General features: G+C 40.5%; 1 protein-coding gene across 1 annotated transcript; it reads left to right on the top strand.

Annotated features, from left to right (window-relative positions):
* The first annotated feature begins 708 nt into the window (after positions 1–708).
* Positions 709–17,671, top strand: TMEM92 (transmembrane protein 92). The gene is made up of 5 exons (XM_063425542.1): positions 709–1,001; positions 13,000–13,022; positions 14,381–14,443; positions 16,012–16,162; positions 17,218–17,671. Exons 1-5 carry the CDS (start codon positions 927–929, stop codon positions 17,323–17,325), a joined length of 420 nt encoding a protein of 139 aa, XP_063281612.1. The 5' UTR covers positions 709–926; the 3' UTR covers positions 17,326–17,671.
* The last annotated feature ends 522 nt before the right edge of the window (positions 17,672–18,193 follow it).

Below are 18,193 nucleotides of genomic sequence, written 5' to 3'. Positions count from 1 at the left end.
TTTTATAGATTAAGTCTGACTGGCAAAATCAAGGCAAAAATAGCCAAGTTGTGACTATGGCCAGCTATTCTGGTCTGAATTTTCACATATAGAGTTAATTCACGAGTTTAGTGCATAACATAGACTGATTTCATTCACAAAATAGAGATTAACAGTGAATTGAAATGAGAATTACACATTTTAGGCCAAACTCGTCACCATCGAAAAATTCACCAATTCAGCGATTTTCTAGTTTGGCCTACAATTTATAACTCCCTGATAAATTCTCCAAAATTCCTGGTTGACTGATTTACTGACATCACCCGTCTGGTGAAAAAAAAGAAAAAGTATCACACGGGGTAAATATTAACATTTAGAGTTTAACAATTAACATTTGTTAGATTAACAAACTTTTTTTTTTTTTTAAGATAATTAGGAACAGTTAGTTTGATTTAAAAAAGGGGGAGAGAAAATGATAAAAAAAAAAAGCAGACCATTTAAAACAAGACAGAAGAAAAAAGGAGGTCAAAGAATTTACAGGGAGGAAAAGAAGAGGGAGTTAGCCAGCCGATAAAAGCAGACTGGAGAAAAAGGAAAGGTGAAATAGAGAGATGAAGGGTAAGACAGGATGGATTGGAGTGAGGCGTTGACACAGAGAGACTTCAAGGAGTGTGTGAGGGACACTGGGTGGAGACCTGTTAACAGAGGGAGGAGAGAGAGAGACGGAAGTAAAAGAGGTAGAGAGAGTGTGAGAAAGCAAGAAGGAGCAGTCGAAAGTACAGGACAAAGACAAAGAGACAACGCAAAGCAAAGAACAAAAGATAAACAGAAGAGGCAAGAGAAATCGAAAGAGAGAAAACAAAGTTTGGGGAGAACAAAGAAGAGCGAACGAAAAAAGTGGGGAAAGCAAACAGAAGGTGTTATACAGAACAATAGACAGAAGAACGATGATGGTGTATGCTTTTCACAGGACTGTCTACACAAAACTCCTGTCCACTTGTCTTTTACCTTTCTGTACAGCGGTAAGTGACAAGCCTTTTTCCATGGATACAAACACAAAACCGCTCACACATATATTGTGACGCAAGCTCACGCCTGGAGAAAGATATAAAATCATACTGCAAGGGATGACACACGACGGTGGATTTACATACCACCCAAGTGTCCCTATTTAAGAGGAACAATTTATATTTTTGGCTCAAAATCCCCTGTCCCTCTTTTATATCCCTCCCTATTTTTGGCTCAAATCCTTCTGTCCCTCTTTTCTAGGAGCTCCATATTGTTGGTGTGTCTGAGTGTATAACAGAGCTCCACAGCAATAATACTCCCAGTAATGTGTCTGAGTGTATAACAGAGCTACAGAGCAATAATACTCCCAGTAATGTGTCTGAGTGTATAACATAGCCCCACAGCAATAATACTCCCAGTAATGTGTCTGAGTGTATAACAGAGCTCCACAGCAATAATACTCCCAGTAATGTGTCTGAGTGTATAACAGAGCTCCACAGTGATAATACTCCCAGTAATGTGTCTGAGTGTATAACAGAGCTCCACAGCAATAATACTCCCAGTAATGTGTCTGAGTGTATAACAGAGCTCCACAGCAATAATACTCCCAGTAATGTGTCTGAGAGTATAACAGAGCTCCACAGCAATAATACTCCCAGTAATGTGTCTGAGTGTATAACAGAGCTCCACAGCAATAATACTCCCAGTAATGTGTCTGAGTGTATAACAGAGCTCCACAGCAATAATACTCCCAATAATGTGTCTGAGTGTATAACAGAGCACCACAGTAATAATACTCCCAGTAATGTGTCTGAGTGTATAACAGAGCTCCACAGCAATAATACTCCCAGTAATGTGTCTGAGTGTATAACAGAGCCCCACAGCAATAATACTCCCAGTAATGTGTCTGAGTGTATAACAGAGCTCCACAGCAATAATACTCCCAGTAATGTGTCTGAGTGTATAACAGAGCTCCACAGCAATAATACTCCCAATAATGTGTCTGAGTGTATAACAGAGCACCACAGTAATAATACTCCCAGTAATGTGTCTGAGTGTATAACAGATCTCCACAGCAGTAATACTCCCAGTAATGTGTCTGAGTGAATAACAGAGCTCCACAACAATAATACTCCCAGTAATGTGTATAACAGAGCTCCACAGCAATAATACTCCCAGTAATGTGTCTCAGTGTATAACAGAGCTCCACAGCAATAATACTCCCAGTAATGTGTCTGAGTGTATAACAGAGCTCCACAGCAATAATACTCCCAGTAATGTGTCTGAGTGTATAACAAAGCTCCACAGTAATAATACTCCCAGTAATGTGTCTGAGTGTATAACAGAGCTCCACAGCAATAATAGTCCCAGTAATGTGTCTGAGTGTATAACAGAGCACCACAGTAATAATACTCCCAGTAATGTGTCTGAGTGTATAACAGAGCTCCACAGCAATACTACTCCCAGTAATGTGTCTGAGTGTATAACAGAGCTCCACGGCAATAATACTCCCAGTAATGTGTCTGAGTGTATAACAGAGCTCCACAGCAATAATACTCCAAGTAATGTGTCTGAGTGAATAACAGAGCTCCACAACAATAATACTCCCAGTAATGTGTCTGAGTATATAACAGAGCACCACAGTAATAATACTCCCAGTAATGTGTCTGAGTGTATAACAGAGCTCCACAGCAATAATACTCCAAGTAATGTGTCTGAGTGAATAACAGAGCTCCACAACAATAATACTCCCAGTAATGTGTCTGAGTATATAACAGAGCACCACAGTAATAATACTCCCAGTAATGTGTCTGAGTGTATAACAGAGCTCCACAGCAATAATACTCCAAGTAATGTGTCTGAGTGAATAACAGAGCTCCACAACAATAATACTCCCAGTAATGTGTCTGAGTGTATAACAAAGCTCCACAGCAATCATACTCCCAGTAATGTGTATAACAGAGCTCCACAGCAATAATACTCCCAGTAATGTGTCTCAGTGTATAACAGAGCTCCACAGCAATAATACTCCCAGTAATGTGTCTGAGTGTATAACAGAGCTCCACAGCAATAATACTCCCAGTAATGTGTCTGAGTGTATAACAAAGCTCCACAGTAATAATACTCCCAGTGATGTGTCTGAGTGTATAACAGAGCTCCACAGCAATAATACTCCCAGTAATGTGTCTGAGTGTATAACAGAACTCCACAGTAATAATACTCCCAGTAATGTGTCTGAGTGTATAACAGAACTCCACAGTAATAATACTCCCAGTAATGTGTCTCTAAACTCCAATAAATGTGTTTAGAAATCAGTCTGTGTAAATAAACTACATTGTTCCTGTTCTAAATTACACTTTAATTATATAAATTATGTAACTATTTTAGAGGTATACAAAATAAAAAAAACTATTTTCAGTGCCCCCTACAAAACAATTTAAAAACTCTGGATGTAATTTTGAAACTAAGTTTAAAACTCAAGATGTAAATCATTCATAACATATATAAATTGTTACAAAAAAACAAGTCCTGCGCTCACTCCCATCACTCCTGGGCGACAGCAACGACCACAGTACACATCAGCCCCAGTACATACAGTAAAAAAACAAAGAAAAAATTATCTGCGCTCTCTCCTAAATCCCTATGAATATTTAAACAAATGGAGGTCATTTAGTTACTCCAGTGGCCATTGCAGGGAATGCCCACCTGCCAACGTCAAGGCACACCCCCTCAGGTGGGTCCTACCGTGGTCGTTGCTGCCGCCCAGGAGTGATGGGAGTGAGCGCAGGACTTCTCCTTTTGTATTTGTATTTACTTTGTATCACACAGCCTGGTTACAATGCTGCCGCCCATCCCATGTGTTCCCTATTAAGGGTTAATAAGTATATAGGGGGGTATATAAAAAATACCCCTCTTTGTCTCATTAGAGATATCTTTGCCAGAAGCTCAAGGAAGCAAGGTGAATGGTCAGTGTAGGACCCACCTGAGGGGGTCTGCCTTGACGTTGGCAGGCGGGCATTCCCTCCAATGGCCATTGGAGTAACTAAATTACCTCCATTTGTTTAAATATACATAGGGATTTAGGAGAGAGCGCAGGTAACTTTTTCTTTGGTTTTTACTGTATATATAAATTGTTATTAGTAAATCCTCTAAAATTTCTCAGAACAGCCCCCTCCTAGTCACACCTCCGCTCACACCCCTAAAATTAAAGTGTCCCTCTTTGTCTGACATTTGGGGAAGTATGTATTTAGAAATGTGGGGCAAACAGAAAAATGGAGTACAATGTTAAAACGGGATCTATCACCATGGAAACTGACATACTGGTATTGGTGTTTCACAGCGATTGTCCCACTTTGTAAATCTTCAGTGGTTCTTTGTTTAAAACATTATTACAGCATGGTGTTTACTAAACTTTGACTTGTGAAGAGTTGAGAAAAACTCTGAAACTTTAAAAGGATTGGTGACTCTTTTTTTTTTTTTGTACCATGCCTGACAGAAGTGAATGCGTTTATTAGTAAGTTGTCAACTCACTACAACTGTTTAGTGAATAAACCCCTTTTAGTTGTTAATATAATCAGAGTGTGTGTTACATGCCCAAATTTCCTCTTTCCCAGCAACCCCAACTTGTATTCCAAGGGAGAAAGGTGATACAAATTTTGACTTTTCTAATATAGTAGTTCTTAGGTATTTAGTTAGGAGACAATATTGGGTCCCCAACAGTGGAGGCTGGGCCATAGCCCCTATGGCATTGTAAGGACTACTGATAAGTGTGTGTGTGTTAGAAAAAAACCAAACATGATGACTATATCTCTAGTTTCCTTGCTGTCTTTTATTGATGACTGGGGGTGTAGATGATTTTGAACACGGTATTGCATCTCCTGGGTTTAATCAGGAAGAGTCTAACAAGTCGGGGGAGGCCACGCACCACCATCTTTAAACTCTACCATTCACCACTGGTACCTACATGTTGGTTTATGCACATCGCATTCGTCATGGAGGGCACCAGGCAACTGCCTACAATAATACAGTACATAGCGAATATCTGACAGGAAGTGTCTAAGAAAGTTATTTTGCAGAATTAAAGGAACACTGTAGTGTCAAGAATAGAAATGTGTATTCCTGACACTATAGTGTTAAGAAACCATTTTAGGTGGCCGGCCCACCTTATCCTCCTTAAAAAAGGGTGAAAACGTTTTAAATATTACAGCGTTGCACGGGTCTGCCATTGCTGCCTTCGCCCCGCCTCCTTGGCTGAGATCATCAAAATTGATCGGAAAGTGTTGGAAGGCTAATGCATACGTGCGCCAAAATGCATCTCTATAAGGAATCTTTAACGCCTCCATTTAGAGTGTAGAGACAGTGAACGTCAGTGCACATTGTGCAGCACTGACCTAGGAAGCATTTTTAGTGGGCGCCTGAGTGACTGACACTACAGGTGTTCCTCGACAGTAATGTAAACACTGCCTTTTCTCCTAAAAAGCAGTGTTTACAGTGCTCAGCCTGCAGGGACATACTACACACACCAGAAAACTACACTAAGCTGTAAATGTTTTAGTGACTATAGCGTCCCTTTCATTTTATTAAATATTATCTTAGAGTTGAAGAGTGGGCCAGTCAGTTAATTGCACACTTGAAGAATGAGTCCCCTGCGTAATTTTGGACCCAAATTTTTTGTGATAAAAAGTTTTTCAGAACCACTGTTCTAATGCCACAATGAATCTATGAAAATGTCACCTTAATGTCCAATGATGATATACATCTAGATCTTTTTAAATTCTTTAGTAGGGGGCACTAAAAATAGTTTATTTTATTTTGCATACCACTGAAATATGTACAAAGTCTTAAAGTGTCTGAAAGGTGGCTAAATAGTTACGATTTTGTTGAGAATTATATATGTATCTATATCAACAGTATTATTATTATTATTATTATTGCCATTTATATAGCGCCAACAGATTCCGTAGCGCTTTACAATATTTTGAGAGGGGGGGATGTAACAATAAATAAGACAATTACAAGAAAACTTACAGGAATGATAGGTTGAAGAGGACCCTGCTCAAATGAGCTTACAGTCTATAGGAGGTGGGGTATTAGAAACATTAGGATAGGAAATATCAAGTAGGAGTGAAGCAGAGCTGGAGGAGAGAGCAAAGCACTATCCCATAGGAGAGCAAGCGACAGGTATGTAAGGGAGAGATTACTCTGGGAGGCCATACGCTTTCCTGAAGAGATGGGTTTTAAGGCCCTTCTTAAATGATTGAAGACTAGGGGAGAGTCTGATGGCAGTAGGCAAGTTATTCCATAGGAGAGGAGCCGCCCGTGAGAGGTCCTGCAAGCGTGAGTTGGCCGTACGGGTGCGAGCAGCGGTCAGGAGGTGGTCGCGGGCAGAGTGGAGGGTACGAGGAGGGGCATACCTCTGGATCAGTGAAGAGATATAAGAGGGGCTGGAATTGTTCAGTGCTTTAAATGTATGGGTTAGCACTTTGAATTGACTCCTATAGGATACAGGGAGCCAATGTAAGGACTGGCAGAGGGGCGAGGTGTGAGAGGACCGACTGGATAGGAAAATCAGTCTAGCTGCAGCATTCATTACAGACTGTAGCGGGGCAGTACGGCTTTTGGGGAGACCAATCAGGAGAGGGTTACAGTAATCCATGCGGGAAATTACTAGAGCATGGACAAGCTCCTTGGTAGCATCTTGCGTAAGAAAGGGGCGGATGCGGGCTATGTTTTTGAGTTGGAACCTACAGGACTTGGCAACAAACTGGATGTGAGACTCAAAGGTGAGACCAGAGTCAAGTATGACGCCAAGACAGCGCGCTTGTAGGGATGGACTTATGTGGATATCACTGACTTGAAGGGAGAGTGAGAGAGGAGGATCAGTATTAGGAGGAGGAAAGACAAGGAGTTCAGTTTTTGAGAGGTTAAGTTTGAGAAAGCGTGACGACATCCAGTCAGAGATGGAAGAGAGGCAAGCAGTGACACGTTGCAGGACGGCCGGGGAGAGGTCCGGTGAGGAGAGGTATATCTGAGTGTCATCAGCGTACAGGTGGTAGTTGAATCCAAAAGAGGCAATAAGTTTTCCAAGAGAGGCAGTATAAAGAGAAAATAGAAGGGGACCAAGGACAGAGCCTTGGGGAACTCCAACCGAGACAGGGCGAGGGGAGGAGGTATCCTTGGAAAAGGAGACACTAAATGAGCGTTGGGAGAGATAGGAGGAAAACCAAGAGAGGACAGAGTCACAGAGACCGAGTGATTGAAGAGTTTGAAGGAGGAGAGCATGATCAACTGTGTCAAAGGCAGCAGAGAGGTCAAGGAGAATTAATATGGAGTAGTGACCTTTGGATTTAGCGGAGATTAGGTCATTAGTCACTTTGATAAGAGCGGTCTCAGTAGAGTGGAGAGGGCGGAAGCCAGACTGAAGAGGGTCAAGGAGAGAGTTGGAATTAAGGAAGTGAGACACACGGGTAAAGACAAGTCTTTCCAAAAGCTTTGATGAGTAAGGGAGCAGGGATATGGGACGATAGTTAGAGGGGGAGGACGGGTCAAGAGATGGTTTTTTCAGGATAGGTATTACAGTGGCATGTTTAAGGTCAGCAGGAACAGTGCCAGAAGAGAGAGAGCAGTTAAAGATGTGTGTTAGGATAGGCACAAGACAAGGGGAGAGAGATCTGATGAGGTGAGATGGGACAGGATCAAGTGGGCAAGTGGTGGGGCGAGAGGAATGGAGAAGTGCAGCCACCTCTTGTTCAGTAGCTGGGGAGAAAGTCTGAAGGGTAGGGAAAGCATGATTTATGTGTGGTTGAGAAAGAGAAAGGCAAGGAGGGGAGAATTGTTTCCTTAGCTGTTCAATCTTGTCAGTAAAGTAATATGCAAAGCTATCAGCTGTAAGGTTAGTTTGGGGGGTGGCCACAGCAGGGCGGAGAAGGGAATTAAAAGTGTCAAAGAGACGTCTGGGATTGCGGGAGCATGAACTAATGAGAGAGGAAAAGTAGGACTGTTTGGCGAGGGCAAGGGCTGCGCTGTACGAAAGCAACATGAATCTATAATGAAGATAGTCTGCCTGGGTGCGGGACTTCCTCCAGGAGCGTTCAGCACAGCGGGAGCAACTCTGCAGATAGCGTGTTGATTTATTATGCCAAGGTTGGGGTCGTGTTCTCCTCGTGGTGCATGTTTGGAGTGGGGCTGCAGTGTTCAAGGCAGATGTGAGGGTAGTGTTATATGTGGAGATGGCCAGTGAGGGACAGGAGAGGGAAGGGATGGATAACAGTAGGTGATTTACACAAAAGTAAGGTTATCTACTAAATTGGGAATTGTTGAAGAATTTAAATTTCAAATCATAGCACTGGCCCAAATGAGGATTTACTTTTAATTCACTTTGAATTCACTTCACTTCAGATCCCTGACTCTAGTGAATAAACCAGACAGTATGCATTTAATATAAACAAAGAAAATGCTTTGTTCATTTCATTTGTCTCTCTTGACCTTGAGCAATCTATATTCACGCTCACTACTTCAAAAAACGTCATTACACTGTCAGCTGTACACAGCACAGTCCAACTGTTAGTAAAGCAACTGCGATAAAAATGTGGAATGATTGTGTGGATGGTTGATCCCCTATGCTTTAACTGACACATTCAATAAGGAATCATAAAATTACTTTTTGTATTTTATTTTTTTTGTTTGTGTATTTTTAATATAATTTGTGTTTCATATTACACCTAATCTGTCTTATATACTCAATCTGATACTAGCTTATCTTACATGGGTAAGTTAAATCAGTTTTACTTAAATGGTTCTGGACAAATTCATTAACTTTCCCAAAACATGTACTGAAATATAGGTTACTGTACCTTTAATTATTATTTTTTCTTTGTTCTTTTGATACGTTTGACTTACAATATGCCCTTTTCTATACAAAAAAAAAATCCACTTAAGACTGAAGTATGGACTTTTAGCCCTCTTTTAAGTATGGTAAAGTATTACTATATAAAATGCAACACTCTCATATGAAGCACTGTCTCTTTAAGAAACTTGGGAGCCCTTGAAAGGCAGATATTTTATTAGCACCTTTTGGTAGTAATGTGAGTCAACAGACTTCCGTAATTAATGAATCAGCATTACTTGAGTGCTTTTATATTATGTCAGACTTTATTACATTTTGAAGTCTGCTTATGACTAAGGGCACTCTGGGGCGTGAAACGCGTAAGTTGTTTTTTTTGGGGAGCTACATGCTGTCTTTCATCTACGCATGTGATGCTCTATTCTATGGACTTTTATTAGTATAAAAAAAAAAGCAAAGTATATATTTTTTCTTTTTTACACAGGTCTGTTGGTTATTTTAATCGTAGAGTGTTTTTATGGGCACAAAGTATCACAAAAGATCTACTTAGAGATGAACCAAGGTTATTTGACCTCCATGTGGAAGTGTGTGTTAGCAATTGGCAGTGTCATTTTTTTGTTTGTTGGTCAACCCCTCTTTGTGTCTCTCTGCACCCAACTCACCCTCTTGTATCTCCTGGCTTACCTTGTTTATCTGTTTATACCCCCTTCCCCTTTTGTGTCTCTTTCCTCATCACCTTCCACTACCGTTGTGTGGCTTTTTGCTGGGTTGTGGTAGAGGACCCTCATGTCTGTCAAAATGGGAGGTCTGAGCAGAAAGTGGTCAAAGGGGCAAGATTTGACATGTAATCATATGCATTCACCGTCTGCCTACTGCACTCTGATTGCATCTCAATGTGAGACTGGAAAGAGGGACAAGAGGAACACGAGGGAGCTAAATTGTGGTTTTGTTATGGTCAGTGACACCTTGGAGAGGGTTGTACAATGTGTACCTACCTTGTTCCTATTCTCCTTGATAATTCTATACACAGAACAGCAGAATATTTCATGTGCTGCCCAACAGCATGAAAAATGAAAGGTGTGTAAGAACATAAGGTGGATCTGATGTCACATTAACACATTAACATACCCAAAAGTCAGGATATCATATATACATCCTAGCAAATCTACCGCCAATGAGTAAAAGGAATTGAACATCCATATTACACCCTGTTACGATAATACCATGGCAAATTCATTATAATCCATTTAGACTACAGGAGTGAGAGGCATATTTCCTTTCTCATCCCACCCCACACAAGATTATCTGAGATGGATCGCTTACTAGAGCTGTATAAACTCCCTAATGAAAGGCCATGAGAGATCCTGCTGTAGTGGTTATGGCGCCAGGAGTTATGTGGCGCTGTCCTAGTGTAATATGTCAAATCAGTTTAGAATGATTTGCCAACACACCTGGATCCTCCTTCATCTGCACAAGAAGCTGTGTGGCTCTGTTTAGCTCAGCAGAGCTGATAAAGACCTACACTAATTGGCACTCAACGATGAAGACCTACAGTCATTGGCACTCAACAATAAAGTCATTAACTCTCAACTGACACTCTTAGCCATTGAGCGCAGTCCTGCTTGGCGCTGATTAGCTCAGTCGAAATAATGAGATTCTCCTGCAGGAGAATCCTGGAAGCACGGTGTCAACTGTGGATGTCCAGCGTGACCCAGGTAAGTTGTTACACTAAAAATGAGAATGCACTCATAGTAGGGACACCATGAGTGCAACCAACTCAAGCTGTAGCTCTCTCGCGGATCCAATAGTAGAAAGGACTGTAGCTCAAGGAAGATTTATTGAAGAAAAGATATCACACTGACATTCAACGATTGATGTTGTTGCGAGTGTCAGCTACATAAGACACAGGTTTTTCTACTATCGGATCTGCCAGGTAAGTTGTCAAAATGTACTAAAACGGTTTGATGAGTCACAACACCATGGCACTCATGGAACCATAACCACTACAGTGGGCTGTAGTGGTTATAGTACTTGGAGTGCTTGATATGTGGAATGATTCTTTAAGGCTTGATATACCTTTTGCCAGTACCATTTTTGTTTTTTCTTTAGAACCATCTCACTTGCTCACATGGCATATTGTGACATAGTATCACCATAATGGCTTATGAATCGGTTAACACAATGAGCAGTAATTGCAAAGGCTTCCAAGTTTCCATGTGGAATTTTACGTCAATGACAAGGAAGTCAACTTTGTATACTTAGCCGTGCTAGATAATGGGACTTTAGCACACCTATTCATTAAAAACAATGGCACACATACAAAGACTATTCCTTTTGCCACGTATTTGTTCCTGAGCCACTGTAATTGACCTTAATTACCTCTAATTAATCAAGGTGATAATTAAATAGCCAAAGCAAAACGCGCACCGACAATGTTACACACTTCGTGGATAAGTATAAACACCATAAATTATATATTGTACAAGTACAAAACGGATGTAGATATTTAATGGTACGGATGAGTTTGTATCCTATGCCGCCTGACGCATTTAATCCTCTTTAAAAGACCAGCATAGTGACAACTTATTTGAATTAAAGCAGAACTGCCACGTTTGAGGTTTACGCACAAACTGATTGTTAACAAAAAGGTCGCCCAAGGGTTGCGCTTTACGTTAAAAAAAATAATAATAATAAATCTGAGAAGCTAGGCTTTTACAATTTATATTGAATGCTCGACAGTCTTGGCACAGCCAGGGCATAACATGCAAATGAACTTAACCCTCATGCATACAGCACTATTGAAATAATGCCTTTCTTACCCAAATATCTGTGCAACCACAAGCACCAGGAGCATCACAGAGACACCAAAATGTAAAATATTGCAGGGGTGAGTACAGTTTTTCTTTCTATTCCTGCTGTATTACTTACCCCAATAAGTACTTCCGTGGAGCTCAATATTTTCAACCTATGGTACAAGTTGTACCAAATGGTTTCCTAGGAGGCTACGAGAAGTGCACAAGCTAATTTTTGTCAAGTGCTGGTGAGTATTTCCCCAGTTGAGCAATGTCAGGAAATGTCAGTGTATTTCGGGGGCTTTCTCTCAGGAGACATCTCACCAGTCCTCATCATTTGGTACAGGTGAGCTTTTACCTTAGCGGAAAAGGGAACTAAGGGAAGTTCTCAATGCATGTAGCATTGAAAATGCTGAGATTCATCGTTATGAAGAACCTTGGCAACTGTTTTTTATACTAATACCATCTGTGAATATAAACTTACCTTGTTTTATTAATATAAATATTGCCCATTGCAAAGGGAACACAAAGAGGGAGGCCATAGTCTACAAGCAATTTGAAGAAGTTGAAGGAGTCAACTTAAAAACCAAGATGGCGGTTTCAAAATCCCTAACAAACAGAATGTTTGCGCATGTTTTTCAGGGGGAATGCAGATGCATCAAATTATAAGAGACGGGCACGAAACATTTTTAACATTATGGTTGATTTAGTTTTTCTGGGTTTAGTTTTTCTCTCGAAACATAAATTTAAAAGTCTAATTAATTTTGTATGGAGATATTATATGTAAAATACATATGCCTTTACCTGTCCGTGTACACCCACACATTACTTTGGAACACACTATAATTTCTGTCTTACATGGTTACACACAGTTTGTTCATATGTACACATCCAGTATTAACCAGCTGCCGAGCTGACTCTCCAGTTAATATATAATTAATAAGAACAGGTCATGCTGAGCTGACAAATTCCCGGTGAATAATGACTGGAGCAATGCTCTGTGCAGCTGGCAGAAGGGGAAGTGGGGTGACGATCTGCACGGTGATCAGAACAGGGAAGTGGAGCGACACTCTGCAGGGTTGGCACAAGAAGTGTTTGGAAATCAATACTCTGCATGACGGCTAGGAAACGGGTAAAGTTAGCTACGCTGTCAGGACACGGGGCAGGTGGCAATGCTCTGCTTGGAAGGCAAGAGGCTGGGTAGAAGGGCAATGGTCAGAATGACTGGTAAGATTAGTAGAGCAATGATCTGTATGCAGGGTGTGGGAAGATGGCTTTCCATTTGTAGGTCAGTTAATAGAATGATGCTCTGCATTGCATAATACAGTGTATTATATTGTCTCCAACTTCACCTTATCTCTTTCTTTCCATCTGTAGGTATCACGGTGCAGTGTCACAGAGTATGTATTATACACAAACTGCTTCATATAATATTACCTTATATCTCCTCCCATTACTCCATATAACCTCTCTCTATATCTCCACCTATTACTCCATATAACCTCTCCCAATAACTCCTCCTATTATTCCATATAACCTCTCTCTATATCTCCTCCAATTACTCCATATAACCTCTCCCAATAACTCCTCCTATTACTCCATATAACCTCTCCCTATAACTCCTCCTATTACTCCATATAACCTCTCTCTATAACTCCTCCTATTACTCCATATAACCTCTCCCTATAACTCCTCCTATTACTCCATATAACCTCTCTCTATTACTCCTCCTATTACTCCATACAACCTCTCCATATAACTCCTCCTATTACTCCATATAACCTCTCTCTCTATAACTCCTCCTATTACTCCATATAACCTCTCCCTATAACTCCTCCTATTACTCCATATAACCTCTCTCTATAACTCCTCCTATTACTCCATATAACCTCTCCTTATAACTCCTCCTATTACTCCATATAACCTCTCCCTATAACTCCTCCTATTACTCCATATAACCTCTCGCTATAACTCCTCCTATTACTCCATATAACCTCTCTCTATAACTCCTCCTATTACTCTATATAACCTCTCTCTATAACTCCTCCTATTACTCCATATAACCTCTCCCTATAACTCCCCCTATTACTCCATATAACCTCTCCTTATAACTCCTCCTATTACTCCATATAACCTCTCCCTATAACTCCTCCTATTACTCCATATAACCTCTCGCTATAACTCCTCCTATTACTCCATATAACCTCTCTCTATAACTCCTCCTATTACTCCATATAACCTCTCTCTATAACTCCTCCTATTACTCTATATAACCTCTCTCTATAACTCCTCCTATTACTCCATATAACCTCTCCCTATAACTCCCCCTATTACTCCATATAACCTCTCCTTATAACTCCTCCTATTACTCCATATAACCTCTCCCTATAACTCCTCCTATTACTCCATATAACCTCTCGCTATAACTCCTCCTATTACTCCATATAACCTCTCCCTATAACTCCTCCTATTACTCCATATAACCTCTCGCTATAACTCCTCCTATTACTCCATATAACCTCTCTCTATAACTCCTCCTATTACTCCATATACCCCTCTCTCTATAACTCCTCCTATTACTCCATATAACCTCTCCCTATAGCTCCTCCTATTACTCCATATAACCTCTCTCTATAACTCCTCCTATTCCTTCATATAACCTCTCCCTATAACTCCTCCTATTACTCTATATAACCTCTCTCTATAACTCCTCCTATTACTTTATGTCTCATGATGTCCAATATTCTGTATGTTACAGTTGTCTAGATGGCTCTTGCTGTGATTCACAGTCTAAGTTCTACCTGGACTATAGTTGGTATGGGTAAGTATCAGCAACCACTCCCTATTCCAAATTTTTTCTGTCTCCCTAATTCATTCCAATGAAAAGTTGGTAGGGTGCGATGTAACTTTCTGCGTCATTTGCTGGTAGTCAAATGCAGAATCCAGCAATTTGGCAAAAAAAGTGGGTATTCAACTTTTTGACTTTGTCCGTTTTTTGAGGTCCTAAATGGCTAATAGTCTCACAATTTTATCAGCCATATTGGATTGGTCAATAATCCAGTGAAAATGATATTTCACTAGCCATCATTGGCAGTTAAATATTTACAAGAGCTGTATAGATAAGGCAGAATTCCAATATTAACGTTTTTTCAAATCCAGTGGATATTTAGTCATGAGCAGAGATTGAATTGCTTGAGACTGATGTCATCTCGTTTCTCTCGTCATTTAAAGTTGTTTTTTTTCTCAATATATTTTTTAATTTTAAATATCTGCAATTCATTCATACAAATCCAGTGACACTCTTGTTACTTTTTTGTTTTGCTATATTTTTCTGAGAATTTGATGCTATCGCCAGGTTTCAATGAACTATAGTCAATAGTGGGGCTAATTTATTCTTTAACTTTTTTTTTTTTTATTACAACAACTTTTAACATTTTGATGTAGTTACAAAATGGCCACCTACACAGTGAAACACTGACAGATTTTAAAATAGTAATTCTAGCCGAATCTGAAAATGATGTAATCTATCTGCATTACTGTTTTAAGCTGATTTAAGGATAAACATTTCAGGAGACTTTGACACTTTAATCAAGTTGGGATTTTTAGAATTTCAAGGATCACTATAGGGTCAGGAACACAAACATGTATTCCTGACCCTATAGGATTAAAACCACCATCTAGCCACCCTGAGCCCTTCATGCCTCCAAACAAATAGCAAAATCTTACTTTATTCAAGCCTGAACCTGTAACTCTGCATGCTGTTTGCCTCAGAAAAACAAGCTGTCTGCTGACATTATCAGAAGTGGTAGCCTGAGCCAATCAAAATGCTTCCTCATAGCATTGGCTGAGACTGGCAAAGAGGCAGACCAGGGGCAGAGCCAGCACAATTCAAACACAACCCTGGCCAATCAGCATCTTCTCATAGAGATGAATTGAATCAATGAATCTCTATGGGGAAAGTTCAGTGTCTGCATGCAGAGGGAGGAGACACTGAATGTTTGGATGCATTTTAGGCAGCCATGACCCAGGAAGGATCTCTAACAGCCATCTGAGGAGTGGCCAGTGAAGTTATCACTAGGCTGTAATGTAAACACTGCATTTTCTCTGAAAATACAGTGTTTACAGCAAAAAACCCTGAAGCTAATGATTCTACTCACCAGAACAAATTCAAAAAGCTGTAGTTGTTCTGGTGACTATAGTGTCCCTTTAATATTGTTTCAATAATTTCTCTTTTAAATTTCACTGAAGTGTTGGCCATTAATTTGAACTGTATATTTCTTTCAATAAAACGGCAGGGATTATTACTATTTCAGAATCTATTTTTGGAACTGTGTTCGGTAGTTTTATGTAGTTTATAGTTTATGTAATGTGTTCATTATCTGTCTACAGGCCTCTGTTTGTTGGCATGCTGATTGTGTTTTCTGTACTGTGCCTTTGTGGCATCTGTAATAACAGCTGCTGCTCACAGTCTCGCTCAGGACCTCCGTCACCTAGAATGACCCCACTGAGGGACCTGGGACCGCCACCACCATATAGTGAGGTATGTTTCATGTTTTGTACAGATAGAATCACACACTTACCTCATTTACCTTATATACTCATACATGCGCAAGAGTACAAAACTGGTTATCTGCAAGATCTACTACAGATCTCACACTTACTCAAGGTGATGCCATAGTTATATTTTGTGCATTGTGAGAGAAGACACCTTATCCCATCATCCATTGCAAAGTCTAAGCAGGCTGTCTGCCAATCAAGCAGGCTAGCCCATTGATATGTTGAGCATTATTTTAGCATTGCTTGGCAACATTCTTAAATTCAGCGAGACAGTGCTGAGTTTGGCTTTCCTGTCCCACTGGCCCATATAATTTCTCTGGTGTCCCACTCGGTGCTGGAACATGATCTTCTGCCTACATGATTGTTCCACATTCAGAGTGATCATGTCATGGAGGCCAGATGGTATCAGACAGAATTCTTTCACACCTGCAGGACATTTCTGAGCCTGGCGACAATAGCAGTGGCAATCATATGGATGTTACGTGGTTGGCCTTTAGGCTCTTTTAGTCAGTCATGTAAGTTTTTCCAGCGACTAACTCTCTAATGGTTTCAAAACTATTAAAGGTACACGCTAAGCAACTATTTTTAGGAGAAGTAAGTTGTCTCTCTAGAATAAAGTGTGGTTAATGCAGGACTAAGCTCATTGGCTGACACTCTCAACCAATGAGTGCAGCCCTGCATAGCCCTGCTCAGAACTGTAGTGCTAACCTGATTCAACTACAGGGGAAGACTGGAGCAGGGGCTAATTCATCAACATATGCTAAAATGGTTTGACTACTTACTGTGGTGTAATGCCAGGATACTCCTCCCACCATAGCCAGTAGAGCAAGCTGTACTAGCTTGGAGTGTTCCTTTAACAAATTCTATATATCGGTTTTGGTAACAACAGCCCTTGAGAGGTTGCTCTTGGGTGATGGAGTGTAGATGTCCAAGTCGAGGTTACGTACTTACTTTGCTGTCATAGTTTAGGTCTGGAGATTAATGCAGAAGTGTTTCCAAGGATCTCTACTAATTCTCATTCTTCCTTTTGTTAATCAGGTCACAGCCAAACCGTTCCTATACCCGCCCAGTGACGCCAGCCCCCCCTCCTATAGCAGTGTCATACAGACAACAGAATCTTCAGCTGTCTGGGAGGACCAGAGCTAACACGGGACACCGGACTGTGTAGAGGTCTATGATAATTTGCAGCTGCTTCCTGTCCCCATGCAGGAGACATCGCGCGGATTAAGCTGAGAGTTACACTGTGCGCTTGGAGCCCCGTGCAGAAGGCAAATGTGGAGGATCGTAAAAACAGCTGGCGTGGTTATGTGAATCAACTGAAGGAGATCTATGGTGGAAGGAGAGAATGTGTGTGAAGCTACAAGATGTTATGTTATGTTCTATATAGAAATAGGAGTTATTTTAACTGGTTCAACAAAACAAAAGGAGCTGCTATAGGGAGAGGTTATATGGAGTAATAAGAGGAGTTATGGAGAGGGATTATATGGAGTAATAGGAGGAGTTACAGAGAGGGATTATATGGAGTAATAGGAGGAGTTATAGAGAGAGGTTATATGAGTAATAGGAGGAGTTATAGGAGGAGTTATAGGGAGAGGTTATATGGAGTAATAGGAGGAGTTATAGGGAGAGGTTATATGGAGTAAGAGGGGGAGTTATAGAGAGAGGTTATATGGAGTAATAGGAGGAGTTATAAGGAGAGGTTATATGGAGTAATAGGAGAAGTTATAGGAGGAGTTATAGGGAGAGGTTATATGGAGTAATAGGAGGAGTTATAGGGAGAGGTTATATGGAGTAAGAGGGGGAGTTATAGAGAGGTTATATGGTGTAATAGGAGGAGTTATAGAGAGAGGTTATATGGAGTAATAGGAGGAGTTATAGGGAGAGGTTATATGGAGGAATAGGAGTTATAGAGAGAGGTTATATGGAGGAATAGGAGGAGTTATAGTAAGAGGTTATATGGAGTTATAGAGAGAGGTTATATGGAGTAATAGGAGGAGTTATAGAGAGGTTATAT

Source organism: Pelobates fuscus, chromosome 6, assembly GCF_036172605.1.
Source record: "Pelobates fuscus isolate aPelFus1 chromosome 6, aPelFus1.pri, whole genome shotgun sequence".
Lineage (NCBI taxonomy): Eukaryota > Metazoa > Chordata > Amphibia > Anura > Pelobatidae > Pelobates > Pelobates fuscus.
This window is presented reverse-complemented; position numbering and strand designations above follow the sequence as displayed.

Bases quoted from the DNA above. Each gene is read 5' to 3' on its own strand.
- TMEM92 (XM_063425542.1), top strand. From the start codon at position 927: ATGATGGTGTATGCTTTTCACAGGACTGTCTACACAAAACTCCTGTCC. The intron at 13,023-14,380 runs GTATGTATTATA...TGTATGTTACAG, and splicing joins TCACGGTGCAGTGTCACAGA to TTGTCTAGATGGCTCTTGCT. The intron at 14,444-16,011 runs GTAAGTATCAGC...ATCTGTCTACAG, and splicing joins CTGGACTATAGTTGGTATGG to GCCTCTGTTTGTTGGCATGC.